This window comes from Phyllostomus discolor, chromosome 12 (genome assembly GCF_004126475.2).
Source record: "Phyllostomus discolor isolate MPI-MPIP mPhyDis1 chromosome 12, mPhyDis1.pri.v3, whole genome shotgun sequence".
In the NCBI taxonomy this organism is placed as follows: Eukaryota; Metazoa; Chordata; class Mammalia; order Chiroptera; family Phyllostomidae; genus Phyllostomus; species Phyllostomus discolor.
In genome coordinates this window covers 64,798,272-64,816,332 of record NC_040914.2, presented here as the reverse complement: position 1 = coordinate 64,816,332, position 18,061 = coordinate 64,798,272, and the positions used below count along the sequence as shown (strand labels likewise).

The 18,061-nt window shown below is 45.1% G+C and overlaps 1 protein-coding gene across 4 annotated transcripts in view; it reads right to left on the bottom strand.

Moving 5' to 3' along the window:
- Positions 1–18,061, bottom strand: part of HYDIN (HYDIN axonemal central pair apparatus protein) — a 291,357-nt gene that overhangs the window by 125,175 nt on the left and 148,121 nt on the right. For all 4 annotated transcript variants that reach the window (XR_004900055.1, XM_036012178.1, XM_036012180.1 and 1 more), the window contains exons 20-23: positions 15,205–15,463; positions 13,352–13,495; positions 8,764–8,907; positions 3,382–3,695 (exon numbers count right to left, since the gene is read on the bottom strand). Coding sequence is in view for 3 of the 4 variants with exons in the window: in XM_036012178.1 (XP_035868071.1) it covers positions 3,382–3,695; positions 8,764–8,907; positions 13,352–13,495; positions 15,205–15,463 (861 nt within the window). In the remaining variant the exon portion in view is untranslated. The remainder of the gene's footprint in view (positions 1–3,381; positions 3,696–8,763; positions 8,908–13,351; positions 13,496–15,204; positions 15,464–18,061) is intronic.

Here is an 18,061-nt window from a genome sequence, read left to right as displayed (position 1 = left end):
TCCAAGACCACCAATGGGCCACCATGGGTAGAGACGGGCCACCCGAGTCTGTGACGGGGCTCTCGTCCAGGAGAGGGTCTCTGAGAAGGCTTCTCTGGGGAAGGACGTTTAAGGGAGACATGATAGGGGAAGCAGGGCTAGCTAGGCGAAGAGGGGGAAGGGTTTCTAGCAGAGAGAGAACAGTTAGCCAGGGACAGCCCCGAGCAGGAGAGAGGCCAGCGTGGGAGGCCAGTGTGGAGAGGGCAGAGTCAGGTGGGAAGAAGCTGGAAGGAAAGGCAGGGGCTGAGGCTGGCCGAGCCCCGCAGAGCACAGAAAGTATTGGGTGCGTTACCCTAAGGAGCATGGGTGTCACTGAAGGCTGCAAGCCGAGGCAGGACCATGCTTGTCACTTGGCTACTGAGTGGGTGATGGACTATGGTGCGTGAATGAAAGCAGAGAGCCCAGTGAGGGGCTGTCACCAATGGTCCAGGCAAGAGACAATGGTGACATGAACTACAGCAATGCTGTGGAAGTGGGAAAAAGAGGTTTCTAGAAGATGGGATAGGTAGAATTTGGGGATGGATGTGACGAAGTGGGTGGGGTAAGGGAGAGGAAGGAAGCTGGATGGCTCCCAGGACAGTGATGTCATTGCTGGATCGGGGCCCTAGAGGAGAGGCAGGGAGGAGACAAGGGCGGAGCCTGAGTTCAGTGCGGGGCACAATGGATGTGAGGCACCTGGGAGACATCCTGGAGGAGGGGTCAAGAAGGCGATGCAATGGGGACTCAGCAGAGGGGTGTGGGTGGAGAGAGGCATGTGAGCCTGAGCAGCAGGGACTAGGTGAAGCTGTGGGGCGAGTGCTACTGTCAGGAGGAGCACAGGGCCAGGAGGGAGCCCCGCGCCCTCTAGCCCAGTGGAGTTCTTGCTGGCCCAGAGCTGGGAGGTGAGGGAGAAACAGGAGAGTGGGGTGTTATTCAGGCCGAGAAAGAACATGTCTTAGGAAGGAGGGATGGAGCAACTGCGTTGAATGCTGCCAAGGGTTATCTTTCTGAAAAAGACTCCCGTCACTCTCTTGATTTTAACTCACCGCTGTCTCCAAGAAAGAGTCTAAACTCCTTGTCGTGACATACCAGGCCTCTCCCACTGCACTGCCACTCCGCCTCCCAGGCTCGTGTCCCTGACATCTCCTCTGCCACTGAGTCTGCGTTGTAGCCTTGCTGACATGGCCCCGTCCACGCTGGTAGGTGGTGTCGTTCGCCTCTCTGGGAGTCATCTTCTCAAATGTCAGTTTTTGTTGGGAGGTCTGCCCCACTCCCATGCCCTTCAGTCCATGGGGTTCTAGGGTCACCACTGCAGCCCTCAGTGTAGGGCGTGTGGCCAGGACAATGCTGATAAGCACTTTGATCTCCCCTAACAGTGACTGGTTGAGGGAGGGGACAGGTAACCTGATTCAGTTGGTGGGCTCAGAGCAAATCTCATGGAAGTTCTGGGACAAAGGCTCACTTTCCTTTCTGGTAGATCAGAATCCGCAAGGCCACAGCCCAGGAGCTAAGGCAGCCACTCGGGGGCCACGGGAGTAGAGCTGATCTGAGAGCGTGGCTGACATGTGGAAGAGAGTGGAGACCCCAGCTTTGGTGACACTGTTTGAGTCCTTGTGTTAAGCCAGGCCAGAAGCCAGAATGAATCTGGACTTTCGAGTCATGGGAGCCAATGAGTGTCCTTTCCTTTTTATTTTTGCTTAGGGTCAGGTTTCCTGCCACTTGCACAGAATTGTATCCATGCCTCCTAACTAATATAAACGTACTCTTCTTGTTACTGAGATGCGTCCCTGCTTATCCATCTGGAACACATAACTGTGCTTCTATGTGCAGCCTTCTGCGGCTCCTCTGAGCGGTCACCCCCTCTGTCGTCCCCCAGAGCCCGGCATGACCACCTGTTCACCGTGGTTTACACATGTGGCTCCCAACAGCCTCTGGCCAGAGGTCATCGTGCCGTACTCACTCTGTACCCTGGATGTCTCACACATTATCTGGTGCATAAGAATCACTTATCAAATGTTTTCTCAGTGACTCTCTGAATGAATGAATGAATGAATGAATGGATGAATGAATAAAAAATGAATCATAGGCAGAGGCTCAATATCAACACATAGGCAGATACTGAAGCAAGTAAAAGAAGGGTTAAATGAACGCTTAAACCAGTAAAAAAAATTGAGTTATCATGTCCAGTATTGGTCAAGTACATTTTCAAAATGTCATTATTTTAATTATGGAAATGGCCTCTGAACAATAAAAAATAAATAAAGCGTATCCCTTGCTCCCAGATAGAATGAACTCATTTAGTTGTGTTACATCAGAATAACTTCACAGAATCTGGTATTCAGAGCTCGTTAGGTCAGGTTGGCTGGTTTTCCCATAATTAATTTAAATGTTCATCTTCTATAGAATTTCACTCCAAACCTGAACAGCCCTCGACACCTAAAGACCAGGTTCCGTTGCTCAGGCCCCAGCCTGGCTTTAGCGCTATGTCCGGTCACCCTTATTGTCTAAAGACAACATCCAGAGCGGCCACCGTTACCATGGTAACACGTGCTGAAAAGGAAAGTCTGGCTGTCACGTATAAGACGGGGGCTGCGTGCAGAAAGCACCGACAAGCCAAGGAAACGGGAGGCTTCCTCAGTTAAGCATGGCCACTCGACATTCGGTGCTGGACACCGAGCAGCCAAAACACCCAATAAAGAAACATGCAGAAGCCCACCGGTCCTGGGTGCCGGGGAGGCTTGGCCCAGACGAATATGTCCCTGAGGCCTGACTAGAACAGGCTCTTTATATGGATTTAGTTTCTAACTGCACTTAAATTTCATCGAACAGGAAAGACACCCTAAACACAAACATTGTGAAAGTAGCTTTTCCCTCTCGGCATTCATCACTCCTGCTGTTCTGTACCTGGCCTGGGTACCTGCATGTGAGCCACAATGAAACCCACTGAGACGGGCGGCACCTGGAGCTCTGTGCAGCACATCTTCAACATACGGTGCTAGGCAGCTCGTTCTTCGGGTTCGGAATGGTTATTAAGAAAACTGTTCAAAGGCCTTATTTTTTAGTGAAAAATGTACAATGATCTAATCAACTAGACTCAAAATTAAAGCAGGCTCATGGATATTGCTCCATTAATTTAGAGGCAACTGGGACTTTCAAAGATGTTTTATCTGCTTTTCTTGCCGTGCAATCAAGGAGGGACCGTGAGTGCAGGCTCTTTGTTATCTTTGTCAATAATCAGTTGTCAGAACCACAAGTATTCGTGAAAGACCAGTGCACAGACTCTAGGAACCCAGTGCAAAGCCTGAAGGAGAGAACCAATGAGCAGCAGAGGAGAGCTCTGCAGGATGGCTGCGCCGGTGGTACCTTATTTGATTTTCCTCGCTGTTCGCCTTGAAGAACCAGCGGAACTTCACAACCAGGGGACTGCAGTTGGCGACTGTCATGTGGCGGATCACCTCGGTGTCGTTGAGAATGCAGCCGAAGTCCAGTTCCATGGTCTCAAAGCTGAGGTTGGGGAAGTGCACTTCCCCACGCAGCTTCAGGCTGTCTACCTGAGGGTGCTCCAGGTACTTGATTGCTAGAGTTTCTTCTGCCACCCAGTTGTTCAGATCGTGTCTGTAGAAAGGGTCGAATTTGATCAGCAGGCTCTTTTCTTCCCCGATCTCCAGTTTAACAGGCTGAAAACAAGATGAAGGGAAATGACCAACTTTTGTACTATGGGTTTCCAACCTGATACAGGAAACAGTCAACGTTATTTCAGCATACTTATGTACACACACAGATGTGTACACACACACATAGTACTATGAAATACATATATACCATGCTTTGTCCAGAATTAGGTAGCCACACGCACACATAATAGCTGGCATATCTATAACTACCCATATTTATTGATATTACGGATGTTTCTATATTTGCACATGTACATTTTACCAGTTGAAAATGAAAGTAAGAAAATTCTGCAGGGGAATTATTTGGAGGAAGGGATTTTTAAGAGCTGTGAGATGATAAAGATTGAGGAGTTGTACAAAGGAAAGTCTACAATGAAGAGCTATTATAAAAATACTCTTAACTGAAAGTAAATGAGACTGTAAAATGCTCTTCCTAGACAAGTGGGAAAAGTTCTTTATTTAAGGAATTTCAAAAAGGCTTTCTAAAGCACGTGGGGTGGGGAGTCTCTGTGGAGGACGACCCAGAAGGGGATGGCTTAGGTGATTTAATTTCTTCTCTAACGTCTGTGATTCTCTCTCCAGCACGGCGTTGTCTACTTTCCGCTGTTTTCTATTCAACTTAAAATGACACTCCAGAGCTGTACTGAGTTTGTTGGGTAGATTTTGTTTGTTCTTTTTCTCTTTGATTCAAATCCCCATGTGTTCCTCGATGCCAAGGCCACAGTAACATCTTCCTATAGAAAGCCTAGCTAGGAGGGATTTTTTTTGTTGTTGTTGTTGTTTTTAAAGGATTTGCTCAATTCCCACATTTAACTGGCACAAAAGCCACCTCCTGGTTCCGCAGAAGGCGCCCGGAGGCAGCGGGAGGAACGCACACAAGGCCCAGTCTGTTGACAGAGCACTCCCCCGTCGGCTGACTTTGAGGGTTCAGATATGTAACTGCGCGTGGGAGTGCCGTATATTAGACGGTTTCAGCGGACGGAGCCCATCACCTGATTCGAGAGTCAGAAAGGGCGATGCCTCTTCAGTGGGCTAACCCCACCTGAAAGCCCGGCGGGCCACTCGGCATGGCTGTCCGGGCTCCACTGGGAGCCCGCTCTTGTAGACCACGGCATCCTCAGCCCTTGGGACCACAGTGCTTGGTGTTCAAAGTCTTTGAAGATTGACTCAAACACTTTTTCCCCAGAGAAGGAATTTTTCGTTTTGTAGAAAAAAATACATACCTACAAAATTTTACATTATATATAACAGTACAAAGAAGAAATTAGAAACTTATCTAGAATGTCACCATATATTATTTCTCAGAGTTCACTTTTGATACACTTTAGTCCAGACATGATGGATGGCTAAATAAAATTTTACAAAAATAGAGTTAGACTAATTTATTTTCAAATATCATGTCTGAAATTTTTCTCGGAAAAAAACCTGAAAAAAACCCTCCTCTTATACAAGAGCTATTAACCCTGAAATCACGGACTCTGGAGCTGGAATGATGGGGCTCGAATCCTGGACTTCCGGTTAGTAGCTCTGTGGATCTGGGCAAAGTTAGTCGGTTTCCTGCCCTCAGTCTCTTCCTCTTCATTGTTTTAATTTAATCTTTCTTGTACTTTTTCCATCACCCTTTAGTCCCCTTATACCACCCTACCCCCAGCAATCACCACACTGTCGTCCGTGTCAAGGAGTCCTTTGCCTAGCCCTCAGCTTCTCCATCTGTAAAATAGGGCCAATAACAGGGCCTATTTTTTAAGAGGATGAAATGAGTTAATATACATATGATGTCTTCAGAGTAGTGCTTATGGTATAGAAATATCAATTATTACTATTATCCCCTTCTCATCAAGAAAAAAGATGTTTCAATGTGAAGCAGCTTCATCTTTAGGCAGCATCTTACTGACACCCAGGTGTAAAGGGGATGAAGTTGCGTGTTTATGCTTGCCCCATCTCCCAGATGTTACTGGTTGTAGTGTTAATTTTTAGAAGCCAAGGCATACAACACTCTGTTCTGAAATCATAATTGCCAAAGTTGCTGGGTCTCAGTTGTTGATGCACTCAGTCCTCCTGCCAGTCTCGTTCTCATTTTTTTTTTTGAGTACCTTACTTGGTTCTTCTGAACGACTGTATTTCATTGGCCAATCAGTTTTTCAACAAGGGTGTGTGAGCGCTGAATTCATTCAGTCCTTGTGTTCTGAGAGTGTCTGTGTGTTATGTTTGTATCCAAAGGACAATTTGGTTATAAAATTCTTGGATCACGCTTTCTTTCTCTCAAAACTCTGCAGCATTGCCCCACTGCGATCCGCCATTGAGTGTTATTGTTGGGAAGTCCCAGGTTAGTCTAAAATCTTCCCCTAAGGGTGAGCGGGGGGTGTCTCTTCTTTTCTGCTCTGATGCCTTGGGATTCTCCGGTTATCAGTGAGACCAGTCACTTAACTAAGATATGTCTCACTGTTGAATATTCTGTACCATTCTGTCCCAGGACAAGGTATGGCCTTATTTTTGAAATCTTTAAAAAATACTTCACTTGTATTTTCAAATAGATAGAACAATGAAAAGCAAGTAACTGTGCCTATTTTCCTCTTACCCAAGCTATTCCCCTCCCCTGAAGTAACCACGGTTGTGTTTTCCCTGTCCTTGTGGAACTATTGTATGCAAATAAAATCACATTTGTATCTGCGTGTTTTTTTGGCAGGGGGATCACTCATCAGTGCATATGGAGCTGCCTCATTCTTTTTAGCAGCTGCATTTTATTCCGTCATATAATTCTGCCATGACTGATTGAACTGATCTCCTTTTGAGGGACGTTGGCCCCCAGTCTTCTACTCTAACGATCAGGGCTGCAGTCAGTACCCTTGTCTGTAAGTCCTTGTGACTGTGTCTGTAGGACCCGCTCCTCAGAGTGGAATAGCAGCGTCCATGGTATGGGCATTTAAAATTTCGATCGCCATGGCCATACCGTCTTCCAGTGCACGCCTCACCAGCACCGTGGGGGAATCCACGTGTCTGTGTGCCCTTCCTGATATGGAGCACTATCCCAGCTTTGCTCTTTGCCAATCTGATAAGGATTTTTTGTAGTAATTTTAATTTGCATTTCTTCTAATATAATTAAAAATTGAGCATATTTTCAAATACTTAAGAGCAATTTTATTTTTCTTTTTGTGAATTCTGTTCATTTCCTTTGCCTATTTTTCTATTGGGTTATGGTATTTTTCTTGTTGATTTATGGAAGCTCTTTATTTTTTAAAATTATATGTATATTTGTATTATAGTTATGCATGCAAATGATATAAAAGGTCAAACTGCTCTACAAGAGCCATTACAAGAAACAGTAGTTCCTGACCCCCCTGCATCCCAACAATCCGGAGGCCGCCATTTCTCAATTCCTGTAATAGGACTGGGCTCTGCCCCGGCTTGGGGCAGAGAGGGAATGATCGGGTGGTGGACACTCCCCAGGTGGCATTACTCTGGGGTGCGGACACTGACACTAGAAACATTAACTTTCCCCAAACACTCTGATGGATTTCCCTGGCAGAGAGCACGTACTTTATGTCTTGGGATAAAAGCCAGCTGCCCGTGTCTTTTGTGTGTGGTCGGGTGGGACAGTTGTCTGGTGCACATAGAATCCCTCTGTTTTCAATGCTCTGCCACACTTGTTGCCTCTGAGCCCAGGTGACTTGGGCTAACTGACTCCCACATGTTTGCAGCCTCGCTGGAGAATTTTCTAGGCTGCAGGTTTCATGCCTTTTTGTCAACCCACTCCAACCTCCTTCTGGAGTCGAGGATTTGTTTAAATCTCTCAATATTTGGTCACACCATTCTCTTCCCCCTTTATTTTATTGCTCTGGGCTCCTTTCCTTTTGAACATTTCTACTTTTACCTTATTAAGATTTCAGGAGGATAAGAGTGGGTCTAATCGACCACCCAGACCGAGAAAGCTGCTTATGTCTGAATTCTCATTTTCTCATCCACTGGTTTTCCTCAGCTCTGTGAGTTCACTCCTCATCTCTCTGAACACTTCATCTCTCATCCTTGGGCTCTTCTCAAACACAGACCATATCATCTGGAATTTCTTTGAGACTGGAGAGAGCCCATGTTTATACTTTCCGTCTTCTTCCTTACCTTGGTCTCCTTGCAGTAGATTTTCATCTGCTTCTTGCTTATGATCATTTCTTCCTTTTATTTCTGTTTCAAGATCTTGGCTGGTTTGTTCCCAGCTCATGCTTGAATGAGACCCACTAAAGAATTGTGACGAGGGGGAGCGGAGGGCAGCAGTGCAGTTTACAGCCACAAGCCACGTTCTGTCTGCACCACCCTCTCACCAAGCAGCTCTGAGCCCACCCCCCCCCCCCCCCCCCCACCCCCCCCCGCCCAAAGAGCCATCTCCCTGAGAGCGGCTCACAGCAGATCTTAAGTTACAGGCTCCCTCTTCTGAGCTCCTGCCTTCCTCCTTTACAGCACTTCTCTGCTGGAGGATGGTACGTGGCTCTGGTTTCTGTTCAGTCCTCCTTTCCTACAACTCTGCCATGACACGTGGCCCATGGCCCAGCTGTTCGGGTGTCCTCATGCCCAGCAAAGGAGCACAGGGATGATCTTACAGGGATGTGCAGAGAACACTGCCTCCTGCCCCAGACTGGGGGCCAGGGAGCTCCTGCCTCCTCCCTCCGCCCGCTCAGATTTTCTCAGTATCTGGAGATGAGCTGGCTGTTTGAAAGACTGGGTTTTGGCTACTTCCTCGTTTCCTTGAGTATGGCGTTTTAATTGAACTTGAAGGAGGGGAATTAAAAGATCTTTACTATTATTAGTGAAGTCACTGCTTTCTAAAGATTAGTTTTATTATAATGAAGCTCATCATAATGAGCCAGAAGTTCGTACATCATCAATAATATTTTTTCTACTGATTGATCCTGAAATTTATTTAGGACCCATTTAAAATTTTCTGCATTCTTTTCTCATTATATTTTTTCTGGACTGAAATTAGGTAGGGGACTCACATTATTCTCTTCCTTTCTCACATACACAAACTGCCCCCTCCCCACCCCAACAAGGAGCTTGTTAGGACAGTCCTCTGTCAGGTTACCTCAGGAGGCAAGGGCAGCAGAGACTTATCAGTCTCACAGATGAAGAAGGGTTTGCTCGTTGAAAGCAACACGTTCACGGGCAGGGTGGAAATGTTCTTCATGACCAAGGGCTGGTAATCAGGTTTCAAGACAGTGTTTGGTTTCTGCAAAAAAAGAGAAAGGAAGAAACAAGCCAAGTTATGATAGATATAGTAAGGCTTTAGGAACAAAAGTCTCATATATGTGTGTGTGTGTGTGTGTGTGTGTGTGTATAATGTGCATATACACACACATACACACCCCCCCATATGTATAAGCACATGCCTTTTTTTCTCTTGTACAGATTTAGATAAGTAATTTGGGATGTATGGTGGACTATGAGAGGTGAAACTACCTAAGTGAGAAAACAGATTAGATTTCTTACTCTGCTGTTGCCTGGTTAAAACAAAACAAAACAAAACTAAACTAAACCCCACAAAAAACCTAGACAAGCCATGGCCCTAGATAGAACTATTACTACAGAAGTTTCCATAATGTCATAAAACAAACTCTAATAATTTAGTGGTATCTGTGGAAGAACCCCTGTATCAATATAATGAATAAAACATTTTTTTCTTCTATAGTATTTTTTCCATGCTCAAAATACTCAAATTGCCAGTATACTTTTCTTGTTAATTTGACAAGTGCTCAATTTCCTCTAAATTTTTCCTGGTGACACTGGGATAGACTATTTAGAAGCATTTTTTTACTCTGTTAAACATCAGACTTAATTTTTCAACTGGAGAAGGAGAAGGCATTGGAAACAGATCCTGAGCCACACGTTTCTGGTCAGACTGATCTTCCTCGTTCTGTGCTGGGATCCGCGTGGTTTCCCGCAAGCCCTGGGTCCTTGAGTGTCAGCAGGAGTCGATGTGAAGCCTCAATCCGTGGCCTCCAAAGAGAATCTGCTTCCAATCATTCCCTGGCTCCTCCAACAACTCTAGCCTGTTTTTCTCGGGCTCTTTGCTTTGGTTTGCTTTTTCTCCTTATTCAGATTTCAGTTAAATCCCCCTGATTCCACATTTTCATCTGACCCTGTCTCTGCTTTTTTAATCCAGCACGGTCTTCTTTCCACTGCAGTTCTTGGATGCCCTGGCTCTGGGTGAGCTCATGGGACCAGCGTCCTTTGTGCCTTAGTTGGGGCTGCTATAGTAACAGTATAGACAGGTGGTGTAAACAAAGACGTTTAGGTCTCACAGCTCTGGAGACTGGGCAGTCCCAGGTCAGGGTGCCTGGGTCTGGTGTCTGGGGGCCTGCTTCCTGGCTTGTAGATGGCCGTCTTCTCACTGTGTCCTTATGTAACTAGAGAGACATTATCTCTCTTGTCTCTTCTTATCCCACTCATGCAAGCCCCACCTTCACGACCTCATCACCTCCCACAGGCTCTCCCTCCAACATCACCACATTGGGGATTAGAGCTTCAGTATTTAAATCTGAGGAGACACACAGCCATTCAGTCAAACAGCTGGCTTGAATCTCCTGCCTCGGATGTGCTCCACCAGCCCCTGCACAGGGGTTTGGTCCGACCCTCACCAGGAGATGCCAACCATTGTTTCCCTCCCTCCAACATGGTAGCACAAGGACTGGACTCAGCTTGCATTTGCAGACTATACCCTACAGTTTGGGGGAGGATAAAGCGGCACTGTAGGACTGTCAAAGGCCATATGGAGAACTGTCCCCCCAGTGACCTTCCCCGAGGCTGCTGTGTCACTGCAGGTAGTTTTGAAGCGAAGAAGCCACATTTGGCTGGTCTGGCAAGAGGCCATTTAGAGGTTAGTGATGAGAAAGAGTCGATGCAGAGAATCTGTTCTATTTTAAAATGACCCCTTTCCCTCTGGGTTATTTGTCTCCCCAAATATCAGGAGATAGGATTTGCTCCTGGACTTCATGAAGCAAACTGGCTGCTGGTTTCAATTGACCTTTTCAAAGTCCACAAAGATGTGGTTTCATCTCTGTGGCTTATGAATGGTACAATAGTTATAAAGCAGATCAAATCTGAGGAAATGGTCACAGAAAAATTCTCCCCACAGGCAGTGTTGGTGTCATTATAGTCTAGTGCACTAAATCAGATACACTGCCTTGAGCTGAAAATAAGGAGACAGAATAGATAATTGGGTGTTACATAAGTAAATATGAATACCGAGACCTACCAGGTCTCTTGCACATACTGGGTAATGAAGTTGCAATTCTTCACTGTCCCTGCTATGGATTAAATGTGAGCAGGAAATGAACAATGAAAAATAACTGTAGCTGGACAGGTTTCCGACTGGTGATATTTAGCAGGGAGAGAAGGGTAAAATCACATGGGAAGCTGTGACTCAATTCATTTTTTAATTCAATAAGTCACTGCTATATTAAAATATTTGCTATTTTATTCTAGTGATAGAGTAAAAAATACCTTAAACAAGAAAATGCTTTAAAAAAACACAAGGCTAAAGGATTTAAAGAGAAGAAAAAGAATACAACCCACACATTTTTATGAATGTTTACAGGCTTAGAAAAAAATCTAATAAGAAACAAAGTTACATATTTAACATACACTATAATTTCTTACATTGAATAATTATTCAGTAAATATGCTGATTTTTCTCTGTGTAGTTACGTTTAGAGAAAATATGATGCCACCAAACTTGGTGCAGCTACCACCAGTAAGTATCTGTCCTGATCACTTAGAAAGAATCTAAAACAGAGCAGTGAAAGCTCAATAACTGTTGTAAGAACTCTTGTAGTATTTTCTTTTTATATGTCTCATGGAGCCTGTCACGGTTAGTTTAACGTCCTGTAGCGGAAACCCTTATTCTGCTTCTTCATTGTCTACTTCCCCCAGGAGTCTGTTAAGCCTGGGACTTTGCTGTGCCTTCGCTGCCTCATACACGGTGAGTGCTCAAGAGTTACCTGTTGATTTGAACTTGTACATCTCCCCTCCTCTCCTCGGCTATATGCCCCTTAGTCATCTCCTAGCAGCACCATGCCCAAGGCAGGTGCTCAGGAGATATTTATTTAACACACACAAAATATGAGGGAACCCGCTACCAGCATAAATTCTCCTGCAAGCCTCCAGGTAATGAAAGGAGCCCTGGCTGATTCCCACCCTAACTGATTAGGCACTGCCGCACCCCAGCCTTTTGTATGACAGCAGAGATAGCACCGTGGGACAATGACTTACTTAATGCTTGGTCTTCCTGGTCAGCTTCGAGGTTCATCAGGGAGGGATTATACTCACTGTTGTACCGCTAGCACCCAACACAGTGCTTGGCACGTGGTAGGCCTTAATAAGCATTCCACTCAGCAGCCAGAGTGACTGTTTCAATGAATACATCTGACCGTGTCACTCCCCTCTCTGAAGCCCACCAGTGGCCACCCAGACATGCCCCTGAGACATGCCACACTCACTGGCCCTTGCCCACTCTTCCAGATGGACCTCATGCCACTGCCGACATGTTCTCCATCTGAAGAGGCTTCCCAGGTCTCTGTGCTCGCCAAGCGCTTTCCTAGCCCAGGCCCTTTGTGTGTGCTGTTCCTTCTGCCGAAAATTCTCTCCCCGTCTCTTGTCACAAGACTGCCTCCACTTTTTCTTCAAGTCTCAGCCTGAGGCACTTGCTCACGGAAGCCATCTGTCACCACAGGTACAAATAAAGCCACTCTCCTGATATGCGGTCTCATAGTAACTTACACTTCTTCTTCATAGCACTGTTTCGAATTGTAATTTAAACAATTGAACTTTAATACTTTGTTTACAGCTGTAGCCTCAATCAATCTCTTGGCTTTAAGTACGCCTCACTGGTCCACCAGATTGTCAGCACCAGTACACTACTGGTGCAGAAGAGGCATTCCACATGTCTCTGTTTTGAATGTTAGATGGAAGTCTGTTGAGGAGTAGGTCAAGTTCTACTGTGATAGCTCCTGCGCCTCCTCACTATCCTGACCCCTTGCCCTAGAAGCAGTCATTCCCATCTCTCCCCTGTCCCCTGCTGCTTGCCCTTAATGGCCATATAAAGTCATGGATATGTGTAGCCATATAGTTTAAGAATGTGAATCAAACAGTTTAAGTTGATTATTCTCAGTGTTGGTGATCTACATATTAGCTTAACTTGTATCTCGGTTGCCCCACGGGTCCCATGGGAATGACAGCAGAACCTGTAGTGTAGATCGTGGTGGAGACAACAGGGCAAATGCATGTGATGAACATGGCTCAGTGCCTAGCACAAACCGATCAATACACTGCAGCAATTCTTACTGATTATTATGATTATCAATAATCGTCCAACCCTGTCTATAACTGTGATGTTTATTTTATCTAGTTAGAGAAAAATGATCGACTACAGTATATTTTCAGTGCACTAACATCAGGAATGATGGATGTAGAGTTTCTGTAACAATTTACATTTCAAAGAAATGTAGGTTTCGATTCAGAATTTTTAGTTGAAGGGGTACAGGCCTCTGAAGCTTAAAAAAGCACAGGCTGGGTGTGGGTACATCAGACTTCCCATTAATTTGGCTTCTCTAATGAAGATATGGACACACTGACCCCAGAGGGGGCAGCCAGCCCTCCCCGGCACGCCCGCTGACCTTCTCCAGTCGGTATAAGAGCTGCTTGGTGGAGAGCTGGATGAGCGGCTCTATAAACTCGCAGATGATGTTCACGGTTATCACCATGCTCTTCCTCTTCTGTCTCCCAATAACGGCGTGGCACACGAGCTTCTCTTCGACTATCTGCAGATGAGACACACCAGCATTCTGAGAACAGCCACAGCTCAGAAAACTTAATTCTCCACAGTCGGCAAAGGGGTTCTCAACTACCTGTCTGGGGACACCGGGGAAGGGCACATTTTTTGAATAGTGCATTTCAGGTATCACTCTCTGTCGCACAATTAGTACCTCATTAAATATGTCCTGGATGGAACCTGCATCCATTTCTGACTGCCTCTGAGGACACAATCAATTGACTGTCAGATCGATAAATATACATATAGAAGGTGCATTAGGACCACAGGTTAACAGTCATCAGGACTATTAGGCACTGGACATACCAAACAGTGATGGCGAGGTAGATGAAATCCTTGTGGGTTTATAGTTCGATGACAGTTCTATTTATCAAGCTAGTCAGAAACTGTCTGGGAAAAATTTTTGTCTTTCATATTTGAATATTTAAAAATCGTGCTATAGAAATGAATATTTCTTTGCCCCCCTTTCCCCACCCCCACCCTGAGGTCCTGATTTATATAAATTAGGAAGGACGCAGAGTGAATTTATATCATGATTAGCTTGTATTGAAGAGTGCTCAGGGATCAGATGTTAATGAATTCAAGTCTCTTTTCAATTATGTAGCATAATTTGGAAGAATGTTCAGGGAAGCCTTTAGTAAAGCTGAAACTGAATTTAGAACCCTGGCAGCTCGGATGCGATGCCTTTAAAAATATGGCCAGCTCTCAATTGTGCCATTGTAAGTGTGCTCCTGCAACAGGCTGTCAGCTTCCGGAAATGAGGGCTGCCTTCGTCTTTGCATCCTTAGTGCCTCGCAAACTGTTTATCACATGGCACATACTCCGTAGAAGCTGGCTGAATTCCCAAGTAACAGAGAGAAAAACCACCTAGTATACTCACTCCACAGTGAAGCGATGAAATAGCTTTGCTGTCTTGTCTCCTGGAAGATAAATTTCTCATTGTTTCCTATTTCCCGAGGAGAAAGTTCAGCAGCACCTCCTAACTCGGCAACACCAGGAGGGGCAGAAGCAAGCGCCAGTTCTCACTCACAAAGTCTGCACTTGTGAGGTAGAAGAGGCTCACAAGTGATCGCAAATGTTCCTTTTAGGTTTCTGATGGTTTCCAGTCCCCACGAGGGGACGGGAATAAACAGGCATGTTTTGGATCTGCATACATGTTTAAGCAGAATGGTGATGATGTAAATAAGAACAGATCATCACGGTTGCTGAAGATAAATGCAACTCTTTTATTAATACATAAAAAGATAATGGTTATAAATGTGATGCTGTGAATGTCATACCGAGAGGAAAGGAGCTGGGGATGTCGCAATACCTGGACTGAAAAGCCCAGAGAGTCCATTAAAACAGCCTTTTGGAATAATATGAATACTGCTAAGCGTTCACTGGGGGCTTAGCTTTGGCTGAAGGCTGGATATCCCTCTCCCAGAGACTCGCTGGCTGGTCACTGCTGCCTCTGGGAATGAGAACCTGCTTTAATTAGCATTTGAAGGTTGGGTTCATGGTAGCTGTAGAAACAAACATAAAACTGAGCAGAGCTGAACTGTAAAAGCAATGCGTGCTGCCATGGTAACTTGGGGCTACGCACAGGCCTTCAGAAACCACATCGTTTCTTCAGATAAATGTCAAGGAACTCGCCTGAGAAATACAGCAAAGATTTATTCAGGAGAAAAGCAGGTTCTAAGCGTGCTGTCCTCTTACCCTGGGAGTAGCAGAATAGCCTTCAAGTACCACATCGATCGTCTGCTCTGGCTGCAACTCCATCCTGACGGGATGAAGCTGAAACACAGGGCTCTGGGGGTCCCTGGGTGCCTGAGAGCCATGGCACGGTGGGAGGCTGTTGGCAGGTCCTCTCTTGCTTGGCTTGTTCTGGAGACAGGGATGTTCGTTCATCCAGTACAACTGTTGGACGCGACGGCCCTTGTTGGTCAACTTGAAGTTGTAATAACACATGTTCAGGCTGGAAAAGAGGAGGCAAGTATTGAGAGAACTCAACTTTGGCATGTTCTGTTCAGCTCTACACCCTTGGGATTTACCCCCCGAGAAGTAATTTAAAAGTGAACAGGGAAATAGACAAAATTTTTAATGTAGGAAGACTCCACCAGAGTGCTACTAGGAGCTACCACAGCAAAGGGACAAAGTAGCATCTAATCATGGGGTCCATGAACTAAAGCCAGACACTGGAGTTTGGCTCCTGAGTTGTCATCACCAGGGAAGGGACCATGGGAAAGACTGATCCCACAGAAAGACTGTGGCTTAGTCTTTCCCAGCAGGTCAAGCAAGCCACACAACAGACAGACACAGGTCATGTGAAAGCCACTCTCATTCACGAGAAATGGCTCTGAAGAGTAAACGGAAAAGCAAAATACCTACTGGAGGACAAACATATTTCAAATTGTGTCGAGCAGATTTCTACTGACGGAGTGAAATGTCTTGTGATGGGCTCAATTTGCAGGGAACTTCAGGGAGAAATGGCACATACCCTCTAAGCCTTACCAAAGCTCAAGCGAAGTGTAACAGCCCAGAATACCTGCTGGAATGGTCGTTTTTCTCAGACCAGCTTGCTTTAAAGATGCTGCTATCTCGCTTCCTCATTCATCCATTCCCTGAGCGTTACTAAGGACCGCGAGATTGTTCAGCTCACTGTTAAACACGGGGATTTCTGAGACCTTGGAGGTTGTTCAAATGTATTTTTGTTTGGAATTTTCTTTGACCAATTTATAAACTTTGAAAATACATTTTTTTTTCAGGGAGAAAACTCAGCTCAGGATTTAATTAAATTAAAAATTTTTTTATTAGGCTTTCAAAGTTTATACCATCTGTTCCTCCCTAGGAAATGATACCATGTCTAATGAGTAATTTGCAGCATCAGATAAATGAGTATTTGCCAGTTGTCAGGTGTAATAATTTCATTCTAGATATGTGTCCACAGGGCATGCTCAGTGGGGTCTTCAGTCAGTAGTTTGTCTTCATGGCTACGAGGAGGCTTTGGAGAAAACAACACACAACACACACTGTTCATCAAGTTAGCAGGGTCTCTGCAACTGATTTACAGTGTATCTTTTGGACATCGCAGCAACCCAGTAATAATAAGCATACTTCCTCTTATTTGATAGATGAAGAAATAGAAGTTTTGAAAATTTAAGGGAGCTGTCCAAAAACATGCAATCAAAAGAGGTAGCCTATGGATTTTTTTTTGACCGGCATGTCTCCCCATGGGCAAACGTTTCTGTAAAGGGCTGAATAATAAATATTTTGGACTTTTTGGGCCACATGGTCACTGTCACAACTATTCAATCGCCCACTATGGGGTGAAAACAGCCATAGAAAATGTATGCATACAAATAGGCATGCTGTATTTCAATAAAACTTTATTTACAGAAACAGTGGGCTGCAGTTGCCCACCTCTACTTTTGAGGATCCTTTTGGAGATTGCTGGCATCATGATTTTATGTCAAAAAGAATGATGAGATTTAGGCAGAGGGGAAATTGCAGCTAAAAATTCACAGTTTGCTTCCATATTCATAGAAAATTATAGGCTAAACCTCCCAATTCCATGCGAGTGACAGAATATCCTTTGGGGCTATTTGACACTCTTTGTAGACTACAGAGAATGTGTAATGAAGTCTGGGTGACAGTACTTTGTTTCTGTAATCATGTTTGTGTATACTTGAGGAAATTTGGAAATAGAAGCATGGAATGCATTGACAAAGTGCTCCTGCTTATGGCCGACAGGCAGGCAAGGAGGAGCATTTTATATCTGGTTGACATAGAAACCGTAATGGAGGCTTTTCTGAAAACAGAATTCATGGTGATTTGTGGTATTTGCAGTCCAGTGTCACGGTCTGTGGGTGGGTTTGTGGGGAGGGCCCTGACTGGTTTTGATTCGGAGCATCTTCTCTAAGCACAGTGTGTCCGTCTTGGTTTCAGGGCCTGCCAGACCAGAAGGCAGGAGTGGCCCTTTGAGATCTGGTCACCATAATGCGATGCACAGGTATACACTCAGCTGGCCCCCACAGCTGCGTGACCCCTCTGGGGAACCATGAATAAATCCCCACACACATCCTTGCCTGTTAGCATTCAGACCTCGTACATTTTTAAAGCCACGTTTAGATCATTCTGCTTGAGAGGTGTGTATGCTCTGTCACCTTTTGTTTAAATATTTAGATGCTCTGTTTTTTTTCTGAGTGATCAAGGAGAGCCAGTTGCAGGCATCTCGGTTGTTAGTGCTATAGTCGGGAGGCAAGCAGAGCACATAATACCAAAACAGTTACTGACTTTGCAGCTCCTGATAAGAAACATTTGCAATAAATGTTTTCCTTCCTAGTTATACTCAGATTACCACTAACATGCACTTGTATTTTCTACATACATGGAGAGGGATTAACAGTGTATTGGAATCAAAGAGGAGACTCATGGTTGAGATTCTAGGTTCGTCACCAGGAAGTCACTGTAAGTTTGAGAGAAAATGCACTTCCTGTGGACTGTCTCTTCTCTAGCGTAGAGGGACACAGCTTGAAGAATATAACCAAGCTGTGACTAGGACATACCTTCTCAT